The sequence below is a fragment of the Elephantulus edwardii genome, unplaced genomic scaffold (assembly GCF_000299155.1).
Source record: "Elephantulus edwardii isolate Elephantulus edwardi_28Jun2011 unplaced genomic scaffold, EleEdw1.0 scaffold00048, whole genome shotgun sequence".
NCBI classification, from domain to species: Eukaryota; Metazoa; Chordata; class Mammalia; order Macroscelidea; family Macroscelididae; genus Elephantulus; species Elephantulus edwardii.
This window is the reverse complement of record NW_006399798.1, coordinates 2207180-2229086: the sequence shown is the minus strand read 5'-3', so window position 1 is coordinate 2229086 and position 21907 is coordinate 2207180. Positions and strand designations below refer to the sequence as shown.

At 52.8% G+C, this 21907-nt stretch overlaps 1 protein-coding gene across 1 annotated transcript in view; it reads left to right on the top strand.

The window, feature by feature from the left end:
* Window positions 1-21907, top strand: part of RNF213 (ring finger protein 213) — a 107094-nt gene that overhangs the window by 384 nt on the left and 84803 nt on the right. The window contains exons 2-10 of the mRNA XM_006886327.1: window positions 7065-7189; window positions 13051-13122; window positions 14192-14882; window positions 15382-15632; window positions 16170-16342; window positions 17063-17221; window positions 18160-18359; window positions 20609-20895; window positions 21552-21691. Of these exons, the coding sequence (XP_006886389.1) occupies window positions 7065-7189; window positions 13051-13122; window positions 14192-14882; window positions 15382-15632; window positions 16170-16342; window positions 17063-17221; window positions 18160-18359; window positions 20609-20895; window positions 21552-21691 (2098 nt within the window). The remainder of the gene's footprint in view (window positions 1-7064; window positions 7190-13050; window positions 13123-14191; window positions 14883-15381; window positions 15633-16169; window positions 16343-17062; window positions 17222-18159; window positions 18360-20608; window positions 20896-21551; window positions 21692-21907) is intronic.

Genomic DNA, 21907 nt, shown 5'->3' with positions numbered 1-21907 from the left:
GGGGGGGGGTCTGGTGGTGCAGCGGCGAAAGCACTCGCTACCGACCAGAAGGGGCGCGCACGGGACGAAGGCGCGGCGGCGGCTCCTGCACAGATTTTGCAGTTTTCCTCTGGGTTCCTGCCTTTGTTTCATTCTGTGCATCAAAGTCTCCACTAGATCCCAGGTCATCCTGAGCCCTCTGGTATCACCTGGACCTTGTTAAAGTGCAGATTCCGACCCAGCCTGCGGTCGGGGGAGGGGAAGGCAGCTAGCAGGGAGTGGACTGGTAGGAACCCTGGTGAGTGGTAGCAGTGAGGGGTCCCACAGCGCTGCTCAGGGAGCAGTGCTTGCCAGAGGATGGTGGGGTTCCCATAGCGCTGCAGGGGGTCAGTGTTTGCTGGAGGACAGGGACCCCTGGCAGGTGGACCTCACCTGCTGGCATAGACAGGGGATCTCTCAGCATCCAGGGTGTCTGATGGCCTCCATCCTACCTAGGCCCTTGCCCTCCACATCCTGGGTGCCTGCTTCATGGCTGTGACCCCACCGATCTTGGTAGGCGAGCCCTGGTGGCAGAGTCCTCCCCTATACCCCCCACCTTCCTGGCATCTGGGACCCTTCAGCTCCTCACCCCGAGTTCTCTCCATCCTCAGCTCCTCTTCTGCCTTCAACCCTCCCATCCAGGTCCCTAGGTCCTGTGGGCTCCACCATCAGAATGGTCACAGGCCCAACCTTCCCAGCCGCTCCTTCCCTGTTCCCCGCCTCCACTGGCACAGAAGTGAGGGAGTCTTTTAATCGTGCTGCTTCTCCCTCCCAGAGACGCTCCAGTTGTACTGAGACTCTGCTGCGTACAGCCCCTGCCCAACTGCCCCTCACTGTCCCCACCCCAACCTCTGCTCCCTCCATACCCCTCTGCTGCTGCTCCCCGGCCCTCCCCTGGCTGAGTGCTCTGATCACGGGGCCTTTGCACTTCCTGTTCCCACTGCCTAGTGGCACAGAGGTTAGATACATGGTTGTTACTGAAAGTTGGCGCTTCACTCCCTGAGAGAGATGTGACAGTGAGCTTCCAGAGAGACCTTACCGGGCGGCTGTTCCCTGTCCTGCAGGGTCACTGTGGGTCAGGACTGATGGACTCCAGGCCTTTGCACCAGGAGCACTTGCCTCCCCAACCCCCACCCCAGGCAACTTCCTGCCTCTCTTCCTGGACATTACTTTCGATTGTCAGAAATGGAAACTGAAAAAAAAAAAAAGAAAGAAATGGAAACTGAAACCAAGATGCTGTGGACAAGGTTGGAGCCACTGGCATGGACTGGGGGCCTCTTGTCCTCAGGACACAGGCTGCGTGGTTTGAGGTCGGGGTTGAAGGGCTTCAGGAACCCCGTCCCCAGAGTTCCCGGCAGCCTGGGCTGAGGGGCCTGCAGGTGTGTGCAGGGAGCTGACCTGGCATGGGATGGGGATGGGAATTCATTTTCCATTATAAAAACTCCTATCTCAAAACAATTCTGAGATATCATCTCACCCCAGTCAGAATAGCAAAATTTAACAGAACAGCAAGCAACAAATGCTGGTGAGGTTGTGGAGAAATGGAACCCTTACTCACTGTTGGTAAGGTATAAAATGGTGCAGCCACTGTGGAAGGCAGTGTGGCATTTTCTCAAAAAATTTCAAATAGGGAAGCTCTGGTGGCCTAGTGGCAAGAAGCTGCACTGCACTGCAATCCCAGAGGAACAAATCCACCAGATGCTCTGCTGGAAAAGGAGGGACAATCTCCTCCTGTACCAGTCAGATCCGATTTGATGGTACATGCACAAAAATAATAAGAATAAGAATAAAGAATAAGAATAAAAAAGTTGCAAATAGAGATACCATTTGACCCTACCCTGCACTGAAAAACAAGGAACTCAAGCACAATATTATTCAAAATGGGTGACCCTGGAGGACATTATGCTGAGTGAAGTATCTCAGTCACAAAAGGACAACTACTGCATGGTGCCACTGTTGTAAAACAGGACTGACATCAGGGTTGGGGTAAGACTGAGAAAGATGGGCTCAATAATATATACTGCATTGAAACAGATGATAATGGAGAAAACTGTTTAAAAGGGATATGTGATTAGGTATTTTTATCATGACAGGAGTCCAGAGCAAAGGCTGCATAGTGGAGTGGACCTGGGGGGAGGGATTGTATAACAATGAAATAAATTTTCTTTTACTTTTCCAAGAGTGGAGTGTACTGAGGGGGAGGATTGGGCGGGGAGAAAAGTGCAACAATGAATGAATGGGGCAAAAAACCCTGAAAACTCTTCTCAGGGAAACTTGAAAAATGTAGCAAATTAAAGAAATGCATTTCCCAGAAAAATATCCCCCCACCCCGCACCCTACCCCTCACCGGGAGCCCTCGCCCTGGAGGTGGTTCCCGTGGTGATTGTGGTGAACAGTCTGCTCACACCCTGCCCGCCCTCACCTTCCCCCCTTAGGCCTTTTCAGGGGCTGATCTCACAGCAGGATGTCACCCACCGACCTTTCTCCCCAGGCTTCACCTTAGACCCGGCTGGTGTAGGGCGGCCAGTAACTAGCCCCTGCAGTTACAAAAAGTCAGACAAAGCAGCTTATCAGGCACTATACCAGCTAGGGGGGCACCAGCCAGGGGGGGCACCAGCCAGGGGGGCAGCGTTTCCTGAGACCTTGCAACAGAATGATTTATCCAGAATTGGAGTTCCATTTACACCAAGTGCTGAAAGGAGGTGGGTGGCGCCTTGTCAGAACCAAGCCATGGCTGACCCTCCAGCAATTTTCACAGGCGGTAGACTGCCCGACTCAGAGCAGCTAGTGGATTTGAACCATATACCTTCAAGATGGTGCAGCTGCTTCTTAGCACCAGGCCACCAGAGCTCCCTTAAAGCGGGTGCCTGTACATTTTGCTTCGTGGTTTCTTAAATACCTCTGATTGCTCTTTCTGTGCCCCACAAAGCCATGGCTTATGGTTCCAAGAAGCATCTGCAACGCATAGCAGCTCCGGAGCAACGGATGCCCCACAGACTCCCTGGTGCGTTTGCTCCTCGTCCATCTACTGCTCCCCACAAAGTGAGAATGTCTGCCACTGATCATTTTCTTGAGAAACAGACTTAATTAGGTACAGGGCATAGGAGATGAGGGTCAAAAGATCTGCATGCAGCGGTTCTTTGAGATTGATGGTGAGGTCTGAACGGGTACAATCTACCCTGCTGGTTGTGCGGATGTGATCAGCACTTTCCAGCCTGGAGGGAATTTCCGTCTCATCTGTGACATCAAGGGTCGATTTGCTATTCACTGCATGTCACTTGAGGAAGCAAACTACAAGTTATGCAAAGTGAGAAAGATCTTTGCGGGCACAAAAGGAACCCCTCATCTGGTGACCCCGTGATGCTCGAACTTATCAAGATGAATGACACCGTTCAGATTGATTTGGAGACTGGAAAGTTTGACACTGGTCATCTGTGCGTGGACTGCAGGTGCCAACCTGGGGAGAGCTGGTGCGGTCACTAACAGAGAAGCTTCCTGGCTCTTGATGTGGTTCATGTGAAGAATGCCAATGGCCACTGCTTTGCCATCTGGCTGTCCAGTGATTTTGTTATTGTCAAAGGCAGTAGCCATGGGTTTCTCTTCTCCAAGGAAAGAGTGTCCACCTCACTATTGCTGAAGAGAGAGGAAGAGACTGGGGACAAAGCAGAGCGGGGAGGGGGCGGTGGTGAATGAGCGCGGGGTGAGGTGGATGAAGAGGAAAAAACCAATGACAATGCAGCTTTTTAAAAAAGACACCTTTTGTTCTGGACAGCAAACCTCTATTTACAGCTTATTGAGACACAGGAAAGAGGAAATACACAGTAGGTGTTACTCGGGGCACTGAGAACCCAGGACTCCGGACAGGTTGTGTGTTGCTCGGCTGTTGCTGAGGGGCTGGCCCACACCACGCTGTGAGTGTCAGGGGGGCTGTGCGCTGCAGGCCCTCACACAGGTCAGGTACAAGGCTCACCTTCCAGCACACCTCGGGTGGATTCAAACCTCCAACCACCAGGGACTCCTCCAGGGTACTTGTTGCTTTTGTTAGGTGCTGTGGGGTCAGCTCTGAATCAGTGACCCCCACATAGAGCAGAACAAACCCTGGGCTGACCTTGTGTCAGCCTCATCTCTCCTGGCTGCTGTTGTGGCCAGTCCCTCTCCTGTGCTGACCTTCTTTGCCAAGTATCATGTCCTCTGCCAGGGCCTGTCCTGTCCGAACAGTGCGCCTTAAGGATGGGAGGTGATTCTGCTGTCCTCTCAAAGTGCCTGGTGCTGTCCAAGCATCTGTTGTCTTTCTCCTCTCTGAATCAGTGGCTTCTTTCCTTGGTAGGACTGTGGAATAAGCCCAGCTGGTGGCGAGCACCCCTACCTGGTGGAAGGCGTTGTAGGGGACAAAGCACCAGTAATCACTCCGGTTACTAAGTCAGGAAAGGTGGTTTGTTCCAGCACGCTGTAGAAGAGAAAAGGATCGCTGGAAAGCTGAAGAACAGGAGAGTCACCTGACCCCAGGCCAGCTAGCCTGAGGCTCCTGAAGAAAGATTTAGACAAGTTACACTGTGGAAGCCCCATTTACATCAGAGCGCTTCCTGGGTTCTTAGAGAAGAGAGACCTTTTGTTATGGGTAACAACCCCCTTGTCTGTCAGAGAGCAGAATCGGAAGGATGCTTATCTAACACAGAAAAGGGAACAACACACAATAGGTGTCCCTGAGGCAGGGGCCTGAGAACCAGGTGAATCCTCTAGTGCAGGCTGGTGGTCATGGAAATGACCATGAATGTAAGTCCCTCTGTCCTTAGGAGTTACCTTGCTTTTAAGATGCTAGTTCTGTATGTGTGTGATAATGGGCTAATTGTTGGCACGGTGGGTGAGGTGGGTGAAGCTCTAGAATGGGCAGCCCTCAGGTCTCTGAGTTGGTCATGGGATTGCAGAATCAGCTTGGCTCGTGCCCTGCACATGTTTGCACTAAAACAGAGGGAATGGAGTCACCCTGAGGTTGCCAACTAGCCCTGGCAGGACGAAGCTGTCCACAGCGCGCTGGAGGGGAGGGGCGTGGGACTGCAGAGCACAGGGCCTCAGCACTGCCCGTGCAGGGCTCACCTTTAGGACCTGCTTTTGGCATCTCCTGGAAGCCAGTCCAGCAAAGGTGGTCCACCCAGCCTGGCCACACTCTTTGGGTCTGTCCTCCTGCCGCGTGGCTGTCTTCGGAGGTCTGGCTTGGAGCGTGGGACCCAGGCTTAGGATGCTGGTGCTCTGAGGGGAGCCCTGTTCCCTGCTCCAGCAGAGCCTCTTCTGGGCGTTATGTGTCACCTCCTTGGGCCCTGCCAAGCTAGAAATGTCTGATTTTGTTGTCTGATTTTTGTCGGTGGAAATGGCTGGTTTCATGTCACGCTTCCATCATCAGGGAACCCGGCTTTTCATGCTGTTTTCCTTGGAGTTGCCTGATGTTCATCTCCTCACCGCACCCCAGGAAGGAGCTCTGGTGGCTTGGGGTGGGGCTGCCAACCAGAAGCTTCCAGTCCACCAGCCTCCCAGTGAGGGGGAAGATGGGCACTTTCCTCCCACAAAGATTCCCAGCCTCAGAGACTCAATGGAAGGTCCCAGGACTTGGAATCTGATGAGTATTGAAAGGAGCAGTGGTGGTGCAGTGGCCAGAGCCTTCCCCACTCTCTGAAAGGCCTGCCGCTCTCCAGGAGGAAGAGGAAGCAGCCCGAGTCTGTGAAGGTTCAGACCCACTGCTGGGATCTGCTTTGTCACGCTGGGTTCTGGGAGTCAGAATCCACTGCTCTCCTGTTGGTTTTTAATGATGGGTTTTACAGCCGTGGGTCCTGTGTCGGGATAACCATAGCCCCCTTCCTGCTGTGTGGGTGACACAAACGGGCACTGTCAGGTGTGGAGTCCTCTGGGGGGGTCACTGGGCCTCAATCTTACTGCTGCCATCTCTGTTCCCCAGTTTGCCTTCAGGTTGATTTTTGGGGGGGGGGTGGCGTGGTAAGAAAGGTCCCGAGCAGGATGGGAGTTTATGGGGGTGCAGGGACAGGGCTGGAGGGAGGGCTGCTGACTAAGATGCCAGTCGAAGTAAGGGCCCTGGGGGAGGCATTCCACTGGAGGAAGAGGAGGGGCTACTTATATTAAGGTTCAGTCTTCGAAACCCCACGAGGCAGCTCTCCTCTGGCCTATAGGATTGCTCACTTGGAACATCAGTGGGTGTGAAAGGGTCATGGGGTGGTGCTGGGTCGGGGGTCATGTCCATCATTTGTTTGGCTGGCCTATGGTTGTGAAACTGGGGGCAGACCAGCCTGGGGGGAAGGATTAACGTGTGGAGGACGGAGGCCTCAGGACGGCACCCCACACTGAGGAGGAGGGACTTTCGACGGTGGATGGGGAGCCCTGCCCTCTGAACACATCCTTCAGGGGGGTGTTCTGATCAGGAGAGAGGAGGGGCTGGACACCGTCTGGACAGTCTCAGTTCACCCCCATATGATCCCTGCACAGCCCTCTGAGCTCCCTGAAGGAAGGAGGCGACCCCCAGAAAGCAGGACTGAGTAATGCTGGCTCATCTGAGAGGCCAGGCAGGATGCAGAGAGGGGGCCAGGGTGACACTCTGCCAGAGGATGCCCCGTGGAGAATGGCCTTTCTCCTCTTGACCTGCTGTCCCCTGAGATCCAGTGCTTCTAATCTGCCCAAGACTGGTTCTCCGGAGAAGAAACCAAGACACTCCTGTGCCTGAGCGAGGGGGAGCGGGCACGTGCTTGCAGAGGCTGGCGGGCCCGGGTCTGCAGGCCAGAGAGCAGGCTGCAGGCTTCTTCTGGCCGGCAGCTGCACTGAGTGCCTCTACCCGCTCTTAAGGGAAGGACGGCCTCCTAGGCACTCAAGAGAAATTCGGGGCCCACGTTGGCCCACAGCATTGATCTTCATGGCCCTGGTTGGTTCTGGTTCAGTCCCCAGCTGATAACTTACATTTCTAATCCATGGGAACAGAATTGACCCTTTAACAAGATCTTTAAGATTCCTAAAGGAGTTCTGACCCTATATTGTTCCCGTCTCTGCAGCTCCTGAGACTCCAGATGGGGAGATGGAACAGGGAATGGAACTGAGGGATGACGGAAGCCGGGGCAAAGGTGGACCAAAGAACCAAGACAAGCCCTGCCCGGATTCTTCCTGGACTGTCCAGATGGTGAGTAGGTCTGGTTTCCTAGGACAGTTTCACTGGGGACTGAGCAAAGTCAGGCTGCCCTTGCCCCATAGCACCTTCTTCAGGTGGCAGGGATTCACTGTGGCCCTCCTGGTCCTGTGAACCACCCCCCAGCTTGCTGACCGCCTGTGGACACAGCAGAGCCTCTTCCCCTGTGCTCATTGGCTGTTGGACTTTCCCCTGAACGTTGGCATTTTCTTGACGTTAATTATCAGTTACAGAACTCAGGTCAGATTTACTGAGGTATTTCCAAGTACTGAGAGTCAGATGGGGCTCAGACACTCCCAAATCTGCTTTGCTGGAAGCTGTTACTATCTCTTATATAGAATTCAAATAACAAAAACCAAAACCATACAATTAGGTATACACTAGTGAAACAAATAGGAGGTAGCGAAGTCACCAGGAAATGAAGGAAGCACAGGTGCCAGTCCGGCTTCCGAGGACCACGTTCTGTGGCCGAGAGGCTGGTGGATTTGAACCAGCGAGGGCATGGTGTTTGGGTTAGCAGGTGGCTCCCTGCCGGCCACACCACCAGGCTCACAGGGATTGTGAGTTGCCTGTGATAATGGGCAGGAAGTGACACTTCTTCATCTCTTGGGCTCACAAGTTGGGGACAGGACAGGTGGCCTGGCCTCACCACACCCAAAGGGTTCCAGGTGGTCATTCTTTTTTTTTTAATTTTGTTTTATTATTTTTGTGTAAGTGTACCGTCAAATCACATCTGACTGGTACAGGAGGAGATTGTCCCTCCTTCTCTGGCAGACCATCTGGTGGATTCGAACCGTGCACCTCTGTCCAAGTGGTCATTCTGTCACAGCATTTTCCTTCCAGCAGCTGCGATGGTGCCACTCGCGGTAGCGATTCCTTAACGTGGGCACGTCCGTGGTGGTGTGGCCCCACCAGGGCATCGCCTCCCGTCCAGTGTGCAGCCTGGAGACCCGCGGGAGGGTGGCTGTGAGGCAGAATCCGCTCGATGGCACTGATGGAGTGAGACCCGGAAATGTGCCATGAGAAAGAAAGGGAGAGTCCAGCTACTGGACAGGTCGAGTGACACAAAGACAGTCCTGTTTGCGCAGCCTGTGCGTGGGCCGGGTGGGTTCTAACCCCTCTGTACCTCCACCTCCCTCGCCTTTCATTCTCACTCTGTCTCTGGGACCCTCCAGGACCTGGGCTGTCAGGCTGTCAGTGCCCAAGTTTGACCGCTCCCCTCTGGGTCTGTGGCTCGAGGATGGAGCTGAGAGCCTGCAGCCACTAACACCAGGGTTCATAGGCTGCGTCTCTGCGGGCAGGGTGAGGCACGGTCGTCCTCTGTCCCTGGGAACCTCAAACAGCCCCTTGCCCTCCTCAGGCCTGGCGGAAGAATGCCTGTGACTAGAGGAGTGAATCAAACTGCTGGTGATGCCTGGGGGTGTTGCCCTGGACCCCTCAGACGCCAGAGCCCTCTGTGTTGCTAGGACCCTATGGTGTGTCTGACTCCCAGGTGTCCTGCAGGACAGTGTGGACAGGAAGTTGCTGTCCTGTCTGCATAGGGGGTGTTCTGCTTGCTCCCGCATTGGTCATCCTGGGCAGTGCTTGGTGTCAGACCCAGGAATGAGGCAATGCAGCCAGCTTCACTGTGGTCTGTTGATGGGAGGTGTGCGTGTCATTGTGGCTATGTATGTAAGCGTGTATGTGTCTCTGTATACCGGTGTTTAAGTATCTCTGCTCCCGTGTGTGTGTGTGTTGAATGAATGTGTCTATGTAGGTGTATCTTAATGTGTGTGTACTTGTTTGGGGATGTGTGTATGTGTGACTCTGTCCTCCTCCCTGGAGCGTGAGCTTGACTCCTCCAGAAATGACCATTGTGAGTAGGACCCTGGACACGCAGTAAACCTTTGAAATGACACCATTAAGGAAAACCTGGCATTAAGAGATGTATGTGACACACAAAACAGAAATTGAATCTGATTATGTTTGGGATTCAACCTGGAGATACTAAGTTTAAGGGGTTTTGGGGCGTAGAAAAGGGGGCAAGGCTGCCAGAGTTGGCAAAAAGGTGCTAAACAGAATTCTGGAGATGTGCTTCACTGTATCCAGTCAAAGAAAATTTGTTACTATGTCAACACACAGTAACTAGAAGGCGGAATCCTGGGTCAGCAGCATTGTGGAGTTTTCTGCCCTGAATTCGATCTAGTGCCTATAGAAACATGCACATGAGAAAATATGCATAAATATGTATCTCATCTCAGGATGGGCAAAGAGTTAAAATAATTAAAGCAAAGAACAAAGACACAGAATATTGAGCTGGGAAAAGAAAACCTTAAAAGAAACTGAAAATCACTGAGCATTTGATAAGCGCACACTTGATAAGCGCACCTCCACGGCCCACAGAGTTCACAATGAGATTATCTAAATCCATTGTAAACACATGAAGTGTTCTAGCTTTGAGATCAGAAAAGGCATAAGATATCCTATCAAATGAGAGGAAGTGCTCTAAGCTTGGCCTTGGCAATGGCAAAGGGTCCCTAGCATCCAGAGGCCGAGGATGGATGGATGTTGCTCAGCGTGGGAAGCAGTGAACTGCTGAGATGAGCTACAGCTCTGAGATGAAGGAGACGGGAACATTGGTGCTTTTGAGTTGTGATGTTGGAAAAGAATCCCGAACCCCCTGTGGATTGCCAAAGGAGCAAACAGATGGGTCTTGATCATCTGTCCTTTTGGCGGTTGCTAGGAGGGGCTTGTCCTTGGAGAGGGACGTCATGTTTGGAAAGGTGGAGGGTCAACATGAGAAGAAGCCCCTCAGCCAGGTGCGTTGACGTGGTGGGTGGGCTCCGGCAGAGCAGAGGTGGTGAGGATGGCACATGATGGGCAGGATTCTGACCATTGTTCCTGAACCCCCGTCCACAGTGGTGTGTTCTGTACTATGTAGTAGGGATGTTCTGATTGGACCTCACTGACGGACGGCACCTTGGAGCGTGCTGAGAGAAGGTAGCCTGGTGCAAAAGACAATACAGTGTGTGATTCCGTCTAGACGAAATCCCCAGAATCGTCAAGTCCACGGCTCGGCCTGGCGTGCCTGGCTGCCCCCTGCCCCTAAGCCATCTCCTCAGCTTCCTCCAGACTGGTCCCTACATTTGGAGGAGCCCCCAGGAGGGCTCAGTTTTACCTGCAGGCTGGGAACAGTCTGCAGCCTGAGTGGTCTTTCTGATCTGTGGGGTCCTCCTGTGGGATCCCCAGGAGCCAGGTGACCAGCCAGGGCCTTGGCCAACAGGAAGTGACCTTTGACTGGGGGGGGGTGTTTTCTGGAGGTGCCCGGCTGAAGGAGTCCTGTTTCAACAGGGAGCTGGTTCAGAGGTTGCTGACAGGTGGGAAGTTGCCGCTTGTCCTTCCAGCAAGAGAAGAAAGGTGGGTCTGAGCCCCACGAAGGTGGTGAGCACCTTATCCTTGGACTCAGAGCAAGTAGTTTGCACAAGTCGTTAGACAAGCACCCCTGGGGGCCCTGCGTGAGAATGGGGAGTAACTGCGGCAAGATCTGAAAGTTCCCAGGAGACACAGCCAGCGAGAGAGGAAGAAGGGAGGACCAGAGAGGGAGCGAGGATGGTGTTACAGATTTGTGTAGGAATCAGCTCATGTGACTGCTGGGGACTCCCACAGGCTCGTAGCCTCAAATCCATAGGTCAGACAGTGGAAACAGGGAAGATTAGCTGTGTCCTGGCAAGGCACCTCTCCAGTCTGCAGGCAGGACGGGGAATCTCCGTCTGGGTTCTAAAGGCTGTCAGCTGGTTGCCTCAGACCGACCAGCATCAGACTCTTCACTCGCCCTCTGCTGGGTTTATCAGGCTTAAATCACACCGGAGGGGCAGCTGGAGGGGTCGAACCGCCAGAGCAGTGCGGCCGCTGGGCCAGCAGCATGGACACACTGGCAGAGTCCCCTCTGCTCATGTCGTTGTTGAGTTGGCATGACTCTTAGTGACCCCTGTGAGCCCTGCCCACCCTGCGCCATTGTCACAGTGCCCCGTCACTCCTGTTGCTGCGTTCCGTGGCGTTCCATCTCCTGGAAGCCCTTCCTTTCTTTAGATTAACCCCCTGACCCCAAAATACCCGAGGTTTCTGAGGGGGAGTTTGACCATCCTGGTCTCTAAAAAGCCCCTGGTAGTGGCAAGGTGTACTGCAATCCCAGAGGTGCATGGTTCAAATCCACCAGATGCTCTGCTGGAGAAGGAGGAACAATCTCCTCCTGTACCAGTCAGATCTGATTTGACGGTACACACACACAAAATAATAAAATTGAAAAAAAATTTAAAAAAAAAAGCCCCTGGGTGCACTTCTCTCCAGAGAGATTGGATTGTTGGCCACATGTCTTGACCATATCATGGGTCACCAAGAACAAGCAGGTGTGCCCACTGCTGTTACAGACCATTGACTCAGAACTGACCCAGGTGGTCCTCCAGCGGCTCCACAGAGGCTGCCAACAGTCCAGGAAGAGACTACCTGTCCTTCCTCACTGAGCAGCTGGTGGACTGGGGCCAGCACAGCTCCTCGCCACCCCTGGGGCACCCGAGCGCCCTACACCACGGAGGGGAAATTGCCTGACTTGTTACCAACTGATCTGATCCCAGTAACTACTTCAGAAGAGCATCTGGACTAGCGTGTGACCAATGACCGGGGCACCATTGCCTGGTCACGTGGACGTGTGCAGAGGCCGAGAGAAAGGGCCTTCCATGGGTCCAGGCTGCAGGGCTCACACAGAGTTTCTGCTCTGTTCTTCCTCCACCTCCATCCCCTGGGAAGTCCTCCCTGTCTGTCTTCCATCCCTCCTCCATCTCTGTCCCCTGGGAAGTCCTCCCCTGTGGTGTGTGAGGACTCTGACTGGAACCCTTCAAGCATCACAGGGACTCTGGACAGAAGAGAGAGGTGGTGCCTGGCCAGTGGGGCCACGTGACAAGGTCTCCCCATCACCAGCCAAGGCCTCCCTTCCTGCCTCTGTGTGAGCCTCCCCCCTAGATGTTCAGATCCTCAGGTCTTCTCACCTTTCTGGAGCGTCCCGGGCTCACTGGTAGTACCTGAAAGTGAGCTTGTTCTTGTGTGTAACGGACGTGCTGTTGTCCCCATGGGAAGCCAGAGTGCGTCCCTCAGTGAAGTGGAATGATGTCTCCAGACGGCTTTAGCAACATAGAGGAGCCCTGGGGTGCTGGTAATGGAGAGGGTAGCGGTTTGATTCCCCCAGCTGCCCCTTTGAGAAGGATGTAGCTGTCAGCGTGCCTCCCTCAATACCCGGGAAGCCTACAGGCCTTCCTGCGCTGTCCTTCACGGGCGCTGAGTTACAACTGGCTACGTGGCGACAGACATGGTTTCAGTTTATGTAGGGGGCCCGTGCGGCACAGTGGGTAAGCACTGAGCTGCTAACCAAAGGTTCGATGGTTCAAAGCCCTCAAGCACTCTCTGTGGGAAAGTAAGGCAGCCTGCTTCATGATGACTGACAGCCCTGGAGACCCTCTCGGGCGGCTCCCCTCTGTGGCCCCGTGTTGGGGGTTGGGCTCACCTGGACGGCATGATTTAGGTACACATGGAAGGGGCTCGGGGCATGTGGTAAAGTGGTCAGCTGTTAACCAGCAGTCCGCGGTCAGAGTCTCATCACTCTGAGTGAGCAAGGGCAGGTGGGCTCTTCCTGTCAAGGTCACAGCCGAGGAAGCCCTCACCGTTCTAGTGTCACGTGGGTCACTGTGAGCCGGAATTGACTGGCTGGTGTACAACATGCCTACGATGTGCACAGGATGCCTGCGGTGTTCATGGGATGCTTGCGGCGTGCTCAAGGTGCATGCGGTGTGCAGGGCATGTGTGCTGTGTGCACGGGATCTGTGCAGTGTGCAGGGCATGCGTGCGGCGTGCTCGGGAAGCATGTGGTGTGCACAGACTTGGCAGGTCATGAGCGACAGGTGAGGGCTCACATCCTGCCCAGTGCTCAGAATGGTTTTCCTCAGTGTTCAGTCAGGAATAAGCAGTGTGAGGTCAGCCAGGTCCCCCTCTGTCTTTGTCCCCTTTGCCCTTGTTTTAATGTCATTCTTCCTAATGACTGCTCTCAAGGGCCCTTGCATTTAAGGAGCTGGTGAGGTGGTGCTCTTGTTTTGACTGAGGGTCTGTGTGGAATTTTGGTTGTTTTTTTATTTAAGCCTCTTGTTTAGACTCAACAAGACCTTGTGGAGCGCCCTTGTGTTTAGAAGTTGGTTGGGCTTGAGGGATTATATTTTAATCCCTTCTTATTATATTTTGGAGGAACATTCTTCTAAGTGGTACAGCACTCTTCTGTCAATGTGCTGTACTGAGGTAACCTAGGTTTGCTGTGATGCTGAACCTTCTGCCACTGGGATCTCAAATGCCATAATGGCTTTCCATGGTGGACAGTGTTTGGTGGAGCTCTCAGTTTAAGACAGGTTTGGAAGCAGGAGTGGAATCCAATTCCTAAACCGTATGCCTCTGGAAACTCTATGAACTTGGAGAAACAAAGACAGTTATAGAAAGGCTTCAGGTCTTTTGTTCATAGGGTCGCTATGAGCTGTGCTCCACTTGATGGCAATCAACAACAACAATGACTGCTCTAGGGAGCACTGGTAGCCTAGTGGTAAGAAGTTGCACTGCGATCTCAAGGGTTCTCAGTTCTAATCCAGTGGCTGCTTCGTGGGAGAAGGATGGCCAGTCTTTTTCCATGTGATTAACTGTCTCTGAAAACCCACAGGAGGCTCAGCTTCGAGTTGATTCTGACTCGGTGGCACACACCAACAATGGCATGCAGATGACAGGGGTGTGAGGAGGCGGGCTGCTGGGGGAGCGTGCCCACTGGGGAGGGAACAGAAGGAGAGGGCAGAAGTGGAGGTGCAGCGGTGCAGGGGTGAGCGGGGAAGCTCAGGCCAGAGCATGTGCTCGCTTTGTTTAGAGCAAGAAGTGAGGGTGCAGCAGGTGGGGGGAGCGGGGCAGCCCAGGCTCGAGCGTGTGTTCCCCTTTGTTTAGAGCAAGAAGAAAAAGAAGAAGTCCATTGCTGCATATGATCCAGGCTCCTCGTCCATACTGTTCTTGACCTCCGGCAGCCTGGGTTCTCTCTCACTCCCGGCGTCTGTGGACCCAGCCCTGAGTGGAGGCCCAAATCGGAAGGATGGTGTGAGCTGCCAGCCCCCATTAGGTGGTGCCAGCACCGAGACTGACCAGGACAGAGGGAGACACTGGTCCCCTACCACCAATGCTGACACCCTGTGTGACCAGGGTGCCGTGAGCCCCCAGAGCCCTTCTGATGGGGCTGACATCAGAGACAACCAGGGTGGCGTGAGCCCCCAGACCCCTTCTGGAGGTGCTGACATCAAAGGCGACCAGGAAGGATTGAGCCCCAAGACCCCTTCTGGAGGTGCTGACATCAAAGGCAACCAGGAAGGATTGAGCCCCAAGACCCCTTCTGGAGGTGCTGACATCAAAGGCAACCAGGAAGGATTGAGCCCCAAGACCCCTTCTGGTGGTGCTGACATCAGAGGCGACCAGGATAGAGTGGGCCCCCAACCCCCCTCCAACAGAGCTGACACCCGGTGTGACCTGCACCCACCCAAACTGGAGGTCAGGAGCCAGCATTTAGGCCTGGGCAGGTCACAGCTGGAGGGAGCTGGCTCCCCAGAGCCCCGAAAGGCAGCTGGGGCCAGTGGCTGCCCTGTGACAGGTCAGTCTGGTGGAGGAGCAGAAGCAGCCACTAGGGGAGAGACCCAGAAAAGTACAGAGCCCCAGGGCCCCTCTAGGCCATCTCAGGAAGAGCTTGTCCACACACAGCCATCGCCAGAGTCCACAGGAGCTGACTCCAAGCCCAGGGAGGAGGTGAAGACCACCAGGAAGCATGCCTCTCAGGCCCTGGATTCTGGGGTGAGTTGTTAGAGAAGCTGATGTGTGTGTGTGGTTCTCTGTGGCCAGGGGCCAGGCCCAGGCCCAGGGAAGCTGTGAGGGGTTCCGAGTTGAGACTTTTTTTAAAAGTTATTTATTATTTATTGTGTGTGTACCGTCAAATTGAATGTGAGTGCTACAGGAGGAGATTGCTCCTCCTTCTCCAACAGAGCATCTGGTGGATTCAAACCGCATACCTCTGGGATTGCAGTGCAGCTTCTTGCCACTAGGCCACCAGAGCTCCCTTTGAGTTGAGACTCTTATCTGGGAGATGATCCCGTTAGATGTGCTCCCCGGGGCTCGGGGTGCTGTGGAGGGAGACCTGGGCTCCCAGGCTGTCCCTGAGTCTGTGCTACTGCTCATCTGGGTTGCCAAGCCCTCGGCCCCCTGTTGCACCTCACCCTTCTGCTCTACCCTGCTGCTGACGCTACGCCTGTGTTTCTTCCAGGCCAATGACCCTCCAGCCAAGCCAGCCCATGATGTGAAAGGGGTCAAGGACAATAAGAACAAGTCGAAGAAGGAGAAGGCACCAGCAGTAAGTGTTCTGTTTCCAGAAAACACGGCCACGGTGGCGCCCGATGCATGAAGTCACTGCCCCACAGCCACCTGGCATACCCAAGGGGCCTCCTTCTCCCCGTCCTCCATAACACGTGGATTAAGTGCTTTGACATGGACACACATACAGAGAGCCCTTCCCTGGAGCACGTACTGTGGAGGTGGCAGGATGGGAAGAGTCAGACAGTGAGAAGTATGCTGGAGGCTTGGAGGGTGGGCTCTGAAAGGCAGGGGTTAACCTTAACCGGAGTAGCTGAGGACAGTGTCTTCAGAGGAGTGAGTTTGGACCAGAAATCTGAGCAGATGAAGGTACTCTAGGCAGAGCCACCTGCTCTGTTCAGGAGCATCCAGGCAGCCAGTGCCCTGAATGGGCATAGAGGAGGGCAGCCCCTGATGGCATCAGAGGCTACAAGTGGACAGCAACCATGAAGGGTCAGGGCAAGGAGGCATGAAGTCACTCTGCCCAAGGGGCAGGCTCAGAGCTGAGCTGACAGGTGGGGCTTGATTATGTGTCCAGACAGCTGAGACCCAGGATAGAACAGCAATTCCTGGAGCAAACACAGCAGAGAGCAAGACAGCTCAGCCGGCAGACGACAAGAAGAAGCCAGAAGGGAGCAGAACCACTGCAGCGGCAGAGAAGAAGGACAAGAAGCCAAGTGCCCAGAAAGAGAGCACGGGGGCTCTGGGAAGGTAGGTGCACCTGACCCAGGGCTGTGCTAGGAGCCACAGAGCACAGGGTACCTGGGGAGGTGGGTGCACCTGACCCAGAGCCACAGTGCAGCGTAGCAGGTGCACACCTGGAACAGGAGCCAGCCTGGGAGTGATACAGGAACACAGCTTCCTGAGGGGTTTTACATCTTTGACTAGTGCATTTTGGAGGAACAGAGACCCCAGATGGTTTCCTCGCTCAGTAATGTGATGCCCGAGGCCTTTCAAGGATGCTGCAGGCCCTGGCTCTGCACCAGCCTGCCCACACTGCCTGCTGCCCTCTGGTGACCTCTGCACTTCATCGCCCCTCAGATGGGGCCCATGTCCACTGTGTGTGTTAGTGCACACCCCACCCCACCCCCAACAGCCAGGCAGGCCAGAAGCTCCTGCAAAACGCTAGGCAGAGGCTGGTGTCAGGAGTGTGACTCCAAGGAGTTCTCTACCTGTCCCTGAGCTGACACTGGTTATTCTGTCATCATTCTGTAAACAAGCGTTGTTGTTAGGTGCCGTCAAGGAGAGTACAGCTCATGGCAACCCTGTGGACAACAGATCTGAGCCCTGTCCCATCCTGTGCCGTCCTCACTGTCTGACACACTTGAGCCCATTGCTGCAGTCACAGCGTGCAAGCACCACACTGTCTGCGTGTGCACACGCTGGGTGGGTCGGTCTGACTGTCAGTGGTCTGTTTTGTTTCTACTCCAGCTCGCTCAGCCCTGGTGAGGGAGTCATGGTATACTTCCATGCCATCATCTCAAAAAATTTCTCCTTCAACTGTGACCAACATCAGATAGTCATAAAAGGTGGAGAAGAGCTGGGGACGCCAAAGTGGAACGTGCATGTCTGCGAGATGAACTTCGCCAAGTAAGTGCTGCTGGGAAGACGGGCTGCTACGGGGGAGTGTGTTAGTCCTCAGGCTAGGTCGCTTTGGTGGCCTAGTGGTAAGAAGCAGTGCTGCAAGCCCAAAGGCCTGTGGTTCAAATCTACCAGCTGATCTGTGGGAGAAAAATGGGTAATCTCCCGTGTGACTGGTTGCCTCTGAGAACCCATGATGACTAGTTGCCATCGCATTGTTAGAGTCCTTTAAGAATCTGTATAATATTTCCTTTCTTTTTTAATCCTCCCCCTTTTTGTATACTGTCGAATCAGATCCAACTGACACAGGAGATTTCCCCTCCTTCTCCAGCAGAGCTTGCTGTGGATTTGAACCATGCACCTCCAGGATTACAATGCAGTTTCTTGCCATCCATTAGGCCACCAGAACTCCCTAGGAATATGTGTATTGAAATGTACAGAAGTGATTTCTACCAAGAAATTCCATCCTCCTGCTTTGGGGAAAATGAGTGTTTCAGACCTATAACTCTGCAGTGCATGTCGGGGTCATATAATGCCGTGCTGTATCACGTCTGTGTCCTCTATTACCATGCTATATCATGTCTGAGTCATAGCATGCCATGCTGTACCATGTCTGGGTCATATATTACCACGGCCCTTGTCTCAGTCTGTCTGGAAACTGGGTCTCATCCCTGATCACATGGGCATGTGCTTTGTGCGAACGAGATGTGCTGTATTTGAGAAGAACTGAAAGAGCCCTGCTGGGGCTAGGGGTCGGCTGCTTACTGAAAGGCTGGCGTTTGAGTCCCCAGGCTGCTCCATGGGAGAAAGATGGGCAGGCTCCTCCCATGAGGACTCGTTGCCATGGGAACCGGTGGGTGAGCACAAGGAGCAGCAGCCCCTCCATGTGCTGGTTTACAGTTGCTCAGGTGGGCTGTCCCATGACGGCTGATGTTCTGTTTACACAGAGACTTGGGCGAGCATGGCTGCCTCGTCGAAGGCAGCACCTTCATTTCCAAGCAGCACCTGGACAAGTTCATTCCGTACAAGTATGTGATTGTGAAGCATAACAAGGAGGAGTACGAGTTCATCTACAAACCTCAGCAGAAGGAAGGAGAGCATGTCAACCGCTGTCTGCACATCAAGGCTTCACTCGTGCGTTCAGGAGGTAAAGCCCTGGGGCTTCCTGGCCAAAGCTCACCCTTGTCTCCAGGGGAATACACTCTGGAAGGATGTGCCAGCCTTGTCTTTCAGCCTAGCACTTCCTGTGTGAAGAAATAGGAGAGATTTTCAGACAGGAAAAGAGGAACCCAGTGGCTGGGAAGTACAGAGTCTCGACTGGGGGTCATGGGCACAGCACCACCCTTATCCAAGTCCCTGGGAGACAGGAAGCTTCTGGTTTTCCACATGAATAGATAGAAAAGCTAAGAGGGGAGATGGGCGGTGGGGGCGCCCGTCGCCTGTTGTCACCATGGCCACGGTCCCGTCCTGGCTTCCCTTCCCTCTGCACTCTGTCCTCTTCTCTGTGTTGTGTTCTTTTCTTCCTTTGCTCTGTATGGTTCATTCACTGCTTGCTAGGTGTGTGCAAGAGGTTCTGTTGGAGTAGTTATGTGTTGGGCTGCTAACAAAAAGGTGAGTGGTTTGAACCCACCAGCAGCTGCGTGGGAGAAGGAAGCACAGACTCCTTCCATAGAGATTTGCAGCCTCAGAACCTGATCACTGTGAGTCAGAACCGACGTGGTGCCAGGGGGCCTGATTTTGGGTTTGTGGGTGAGTGTGTGGTGTGTGCACCTGCGTGTTGTGTGTGGATTGCCTGTGTGGGCTCTCCTTTGGGGATGTGAAAGAAGGAGCAAACCACCAGCCAGATGTGAAAGTTCTATGCATACCTGCTTTGTAAAACCTGTTTACTGTTGTTGTTAGGTGCTTTCTAGTCGAGTCAGATGCATAGTGACCCTGTGAACAACAGATCTGAACCCTGTGCTGTCCTGCGCCATCCCCATCACCCTCATCACACTTGAGCCCACTGCTGTGGTCACTGTGGTAATCCATCCTGCCAAGAGTGTCCTCTCCTTCACTGCTCCTCCACCTTTTCAAGCATAACGTCCCTCGCCAAGGAATAGCTTCTCTTAGCAACATGCTCAGAGTATGTGAGATGAAACGTCATCATCTTTGCCTCTGAGGAACAGTTTGGCCACACCTTCTCCAAGACACAGCTTTTTGTTCTTTTGCCAGTCCATGGGATATTGGTGCTCTTCTCCAATACCACAGCTCAAATGCATCAATATTTCTGTCATCCTTATTCATTGTCTAGCTCTCAGATGCATAGCAATTGATTGAAAAGACCGTGGCCTGAATCAGACATACTTTAGTCTTCAAACTGATATCATTAGCACCTTTTTTAAAAACTCTGGAAAATGTGGAAGTCCATTCCTGTGACCACACCCTTGTGTTTGTTGCTGGTCACTGCAGCTGCATGTCTCTGGACACTCTGTGGAAAGGGATATAGGTTTACAACTCCTTGGTAGTCTGTTACTGTGTCATTTGGGTAAGATGTTTTGAGCAGGAAGGAGTTTGGTACAGTGAATTGAGGAAGGACTGCCCAGAAATCTGGGAAGAAGTCTACTCACCTGAGTGACAGGAGGCTGTGCCCTGGGACAGGTGTCTTGAAGATGCTGCAGGACCCTCATCTCCTGAACCTCCACATCCCTCTGCCTCTTGTCTTTCTGTTGCTGTACATTTCACTTTGTAACATGTTACAAACACCATGCTACACTATTATTTTGATTTGTCAATTATCTTTCAAGGAAATGTGAACAAGGACAATATATAGATACATCCATGTAGTTATCAATTCTTGCGTGCGTCATTGCTTTCTTTAGATCCGTAATTATACCTGATGCCATTTGCTTTTTGCCTAAAGGATTTTGTAAGGCATTCTTCTTTTTCTTAGTGCGGATCTTCTGGTAATATATTGTTCTAGTTTTCCATGTCTGAAAACAGCTTTGTTTCATACATTTGCTTCTGAAAGTTCTTTTCATTAGGTATAGAACTGCGTTGGGTTTTTCTCTTTTTAATATTTTCCATATGGTGTTCCACTGCCTACTCACTGCTATTGTTTCCAATGAGAAGTCTGTAGTCAGCTTTATCTTTGTTCCTGCACATGACGTGTGCTGGGCCATCTGTCCTTGGTACAGCAGTGCTTATGCACAGAGGCCACTTTCCTGCAGAAGGATGACTGGTCAGAGTGAGTTTGGAATGTCTGTGTCTTACATGTTTGTTTGGCTTTCCTTCGGCTTCACCTTCTTTCACACACTGCTTGTGTGCTTCTGCTGTCAAAACCAGCCTTCTAGGATAGAAGGTAGTGTGCCTAGGACTGGTGGATTTTCATTATCTTAAGTATAATATTTTTTTCTTTAGAGTGGCATCAGTATGATGATATAATCTGCACAAGGCCGCCTGGTCCAATTAAGAAGTTCTGGAATATTTTCACGGCCAATGAAAAGAAAAGTGTGGTGAATGGCAAGCAGATTGCAGCAGCCATCATGCTGGAGAGAGTCTTCAGCATTCTCCAGACCTGGAATGCCATCAACTTAAAGAGCTTTTTCATCCAGTTCTGGCAGTATTATGATGTTGTCCAAGCACCGATTGTCTATGAAGGAGGACCACAGTCGTGGAGCTCTTTCCTGCAGTACGATGAGAAGAAGGTACTGTGTGCCACAGATGATTCTGGAATATAGAGCGAGGGTCACTGTCTTCAAGGCTGTCAATATCACTCAACCTCTGGTGGCCAGGCGATCCCAACTGCTCTGCAGAAGGGGTGCAGATGGGGCAGGTAGACCTTTTGACCTTTCAAGCATAGTACCACCACGTGGAAATTCTGTCATCCTATCTTCTTCCTCATGGTTGCACTTCTGAACCTCTACTCAGTCTTGGTCCCAAGACCTTCTCTGACCTTGGGCTGGTGAATGAAGACTGTTCTCACTTCTTAGGCAGCATCCCTCACCATGATGTGGTCCTGGGTCAGTTCTGAGGTCATGGTCGAGGCCTCATAAGCACCCAGGGCCTGTCAGACCCACAAACCACGTCCCCTTTGCAGAGTGTCCTGAAGTGTGCCTTCGGTCCAGTTCCTGTTGTCCCTGAGGGCACCAAGGGGGCTGGCATAGGTGTGGCTGGGCAGGCTCAGACACAATTAAGGCAAAGTAGGGGCAGGGAGTGAGCTGACCCTCCATTTGGCTCCCCTTATCTCTGAGAGTCCCTGCTGGGCTAGTGTCTTGCTGTGGGGAGTGGTGGGACAAAGCCTTATGCTTCTGGGCAAATCCAGCTTCATGGTTCCTGTGTCTTCCTTCTTTCATGGGATTAGGTGGAGAGAGACCTATGGAATTATTTGAGAAAAAAAGTGGATCTTTTTTTGCAAAGTCACCATAAGAAGGACCTGCCTGATGACTGGCCAGTGAGGAGTGGACTGAGAATGGGCCTCATTGCCCTGTTTGCAGTGGAAGAGTTTGACCTTCCTTTGGGGGAAGCTGACCTGTCCTCACTGTGCAGTCTTCTCTGCTTGAGTACATACTCACCAGATGCCTTGAGTGGGGAAGTCCAGCTCATCCTCCAAACGTCTTGGAGGTAACCTTTCATTTATTCATGGGTTAAATGGTTTATAGATCTTAATATACTTTTTCTGATTAGAAGATTAAATGTTTATCATACAATAATTGAAAA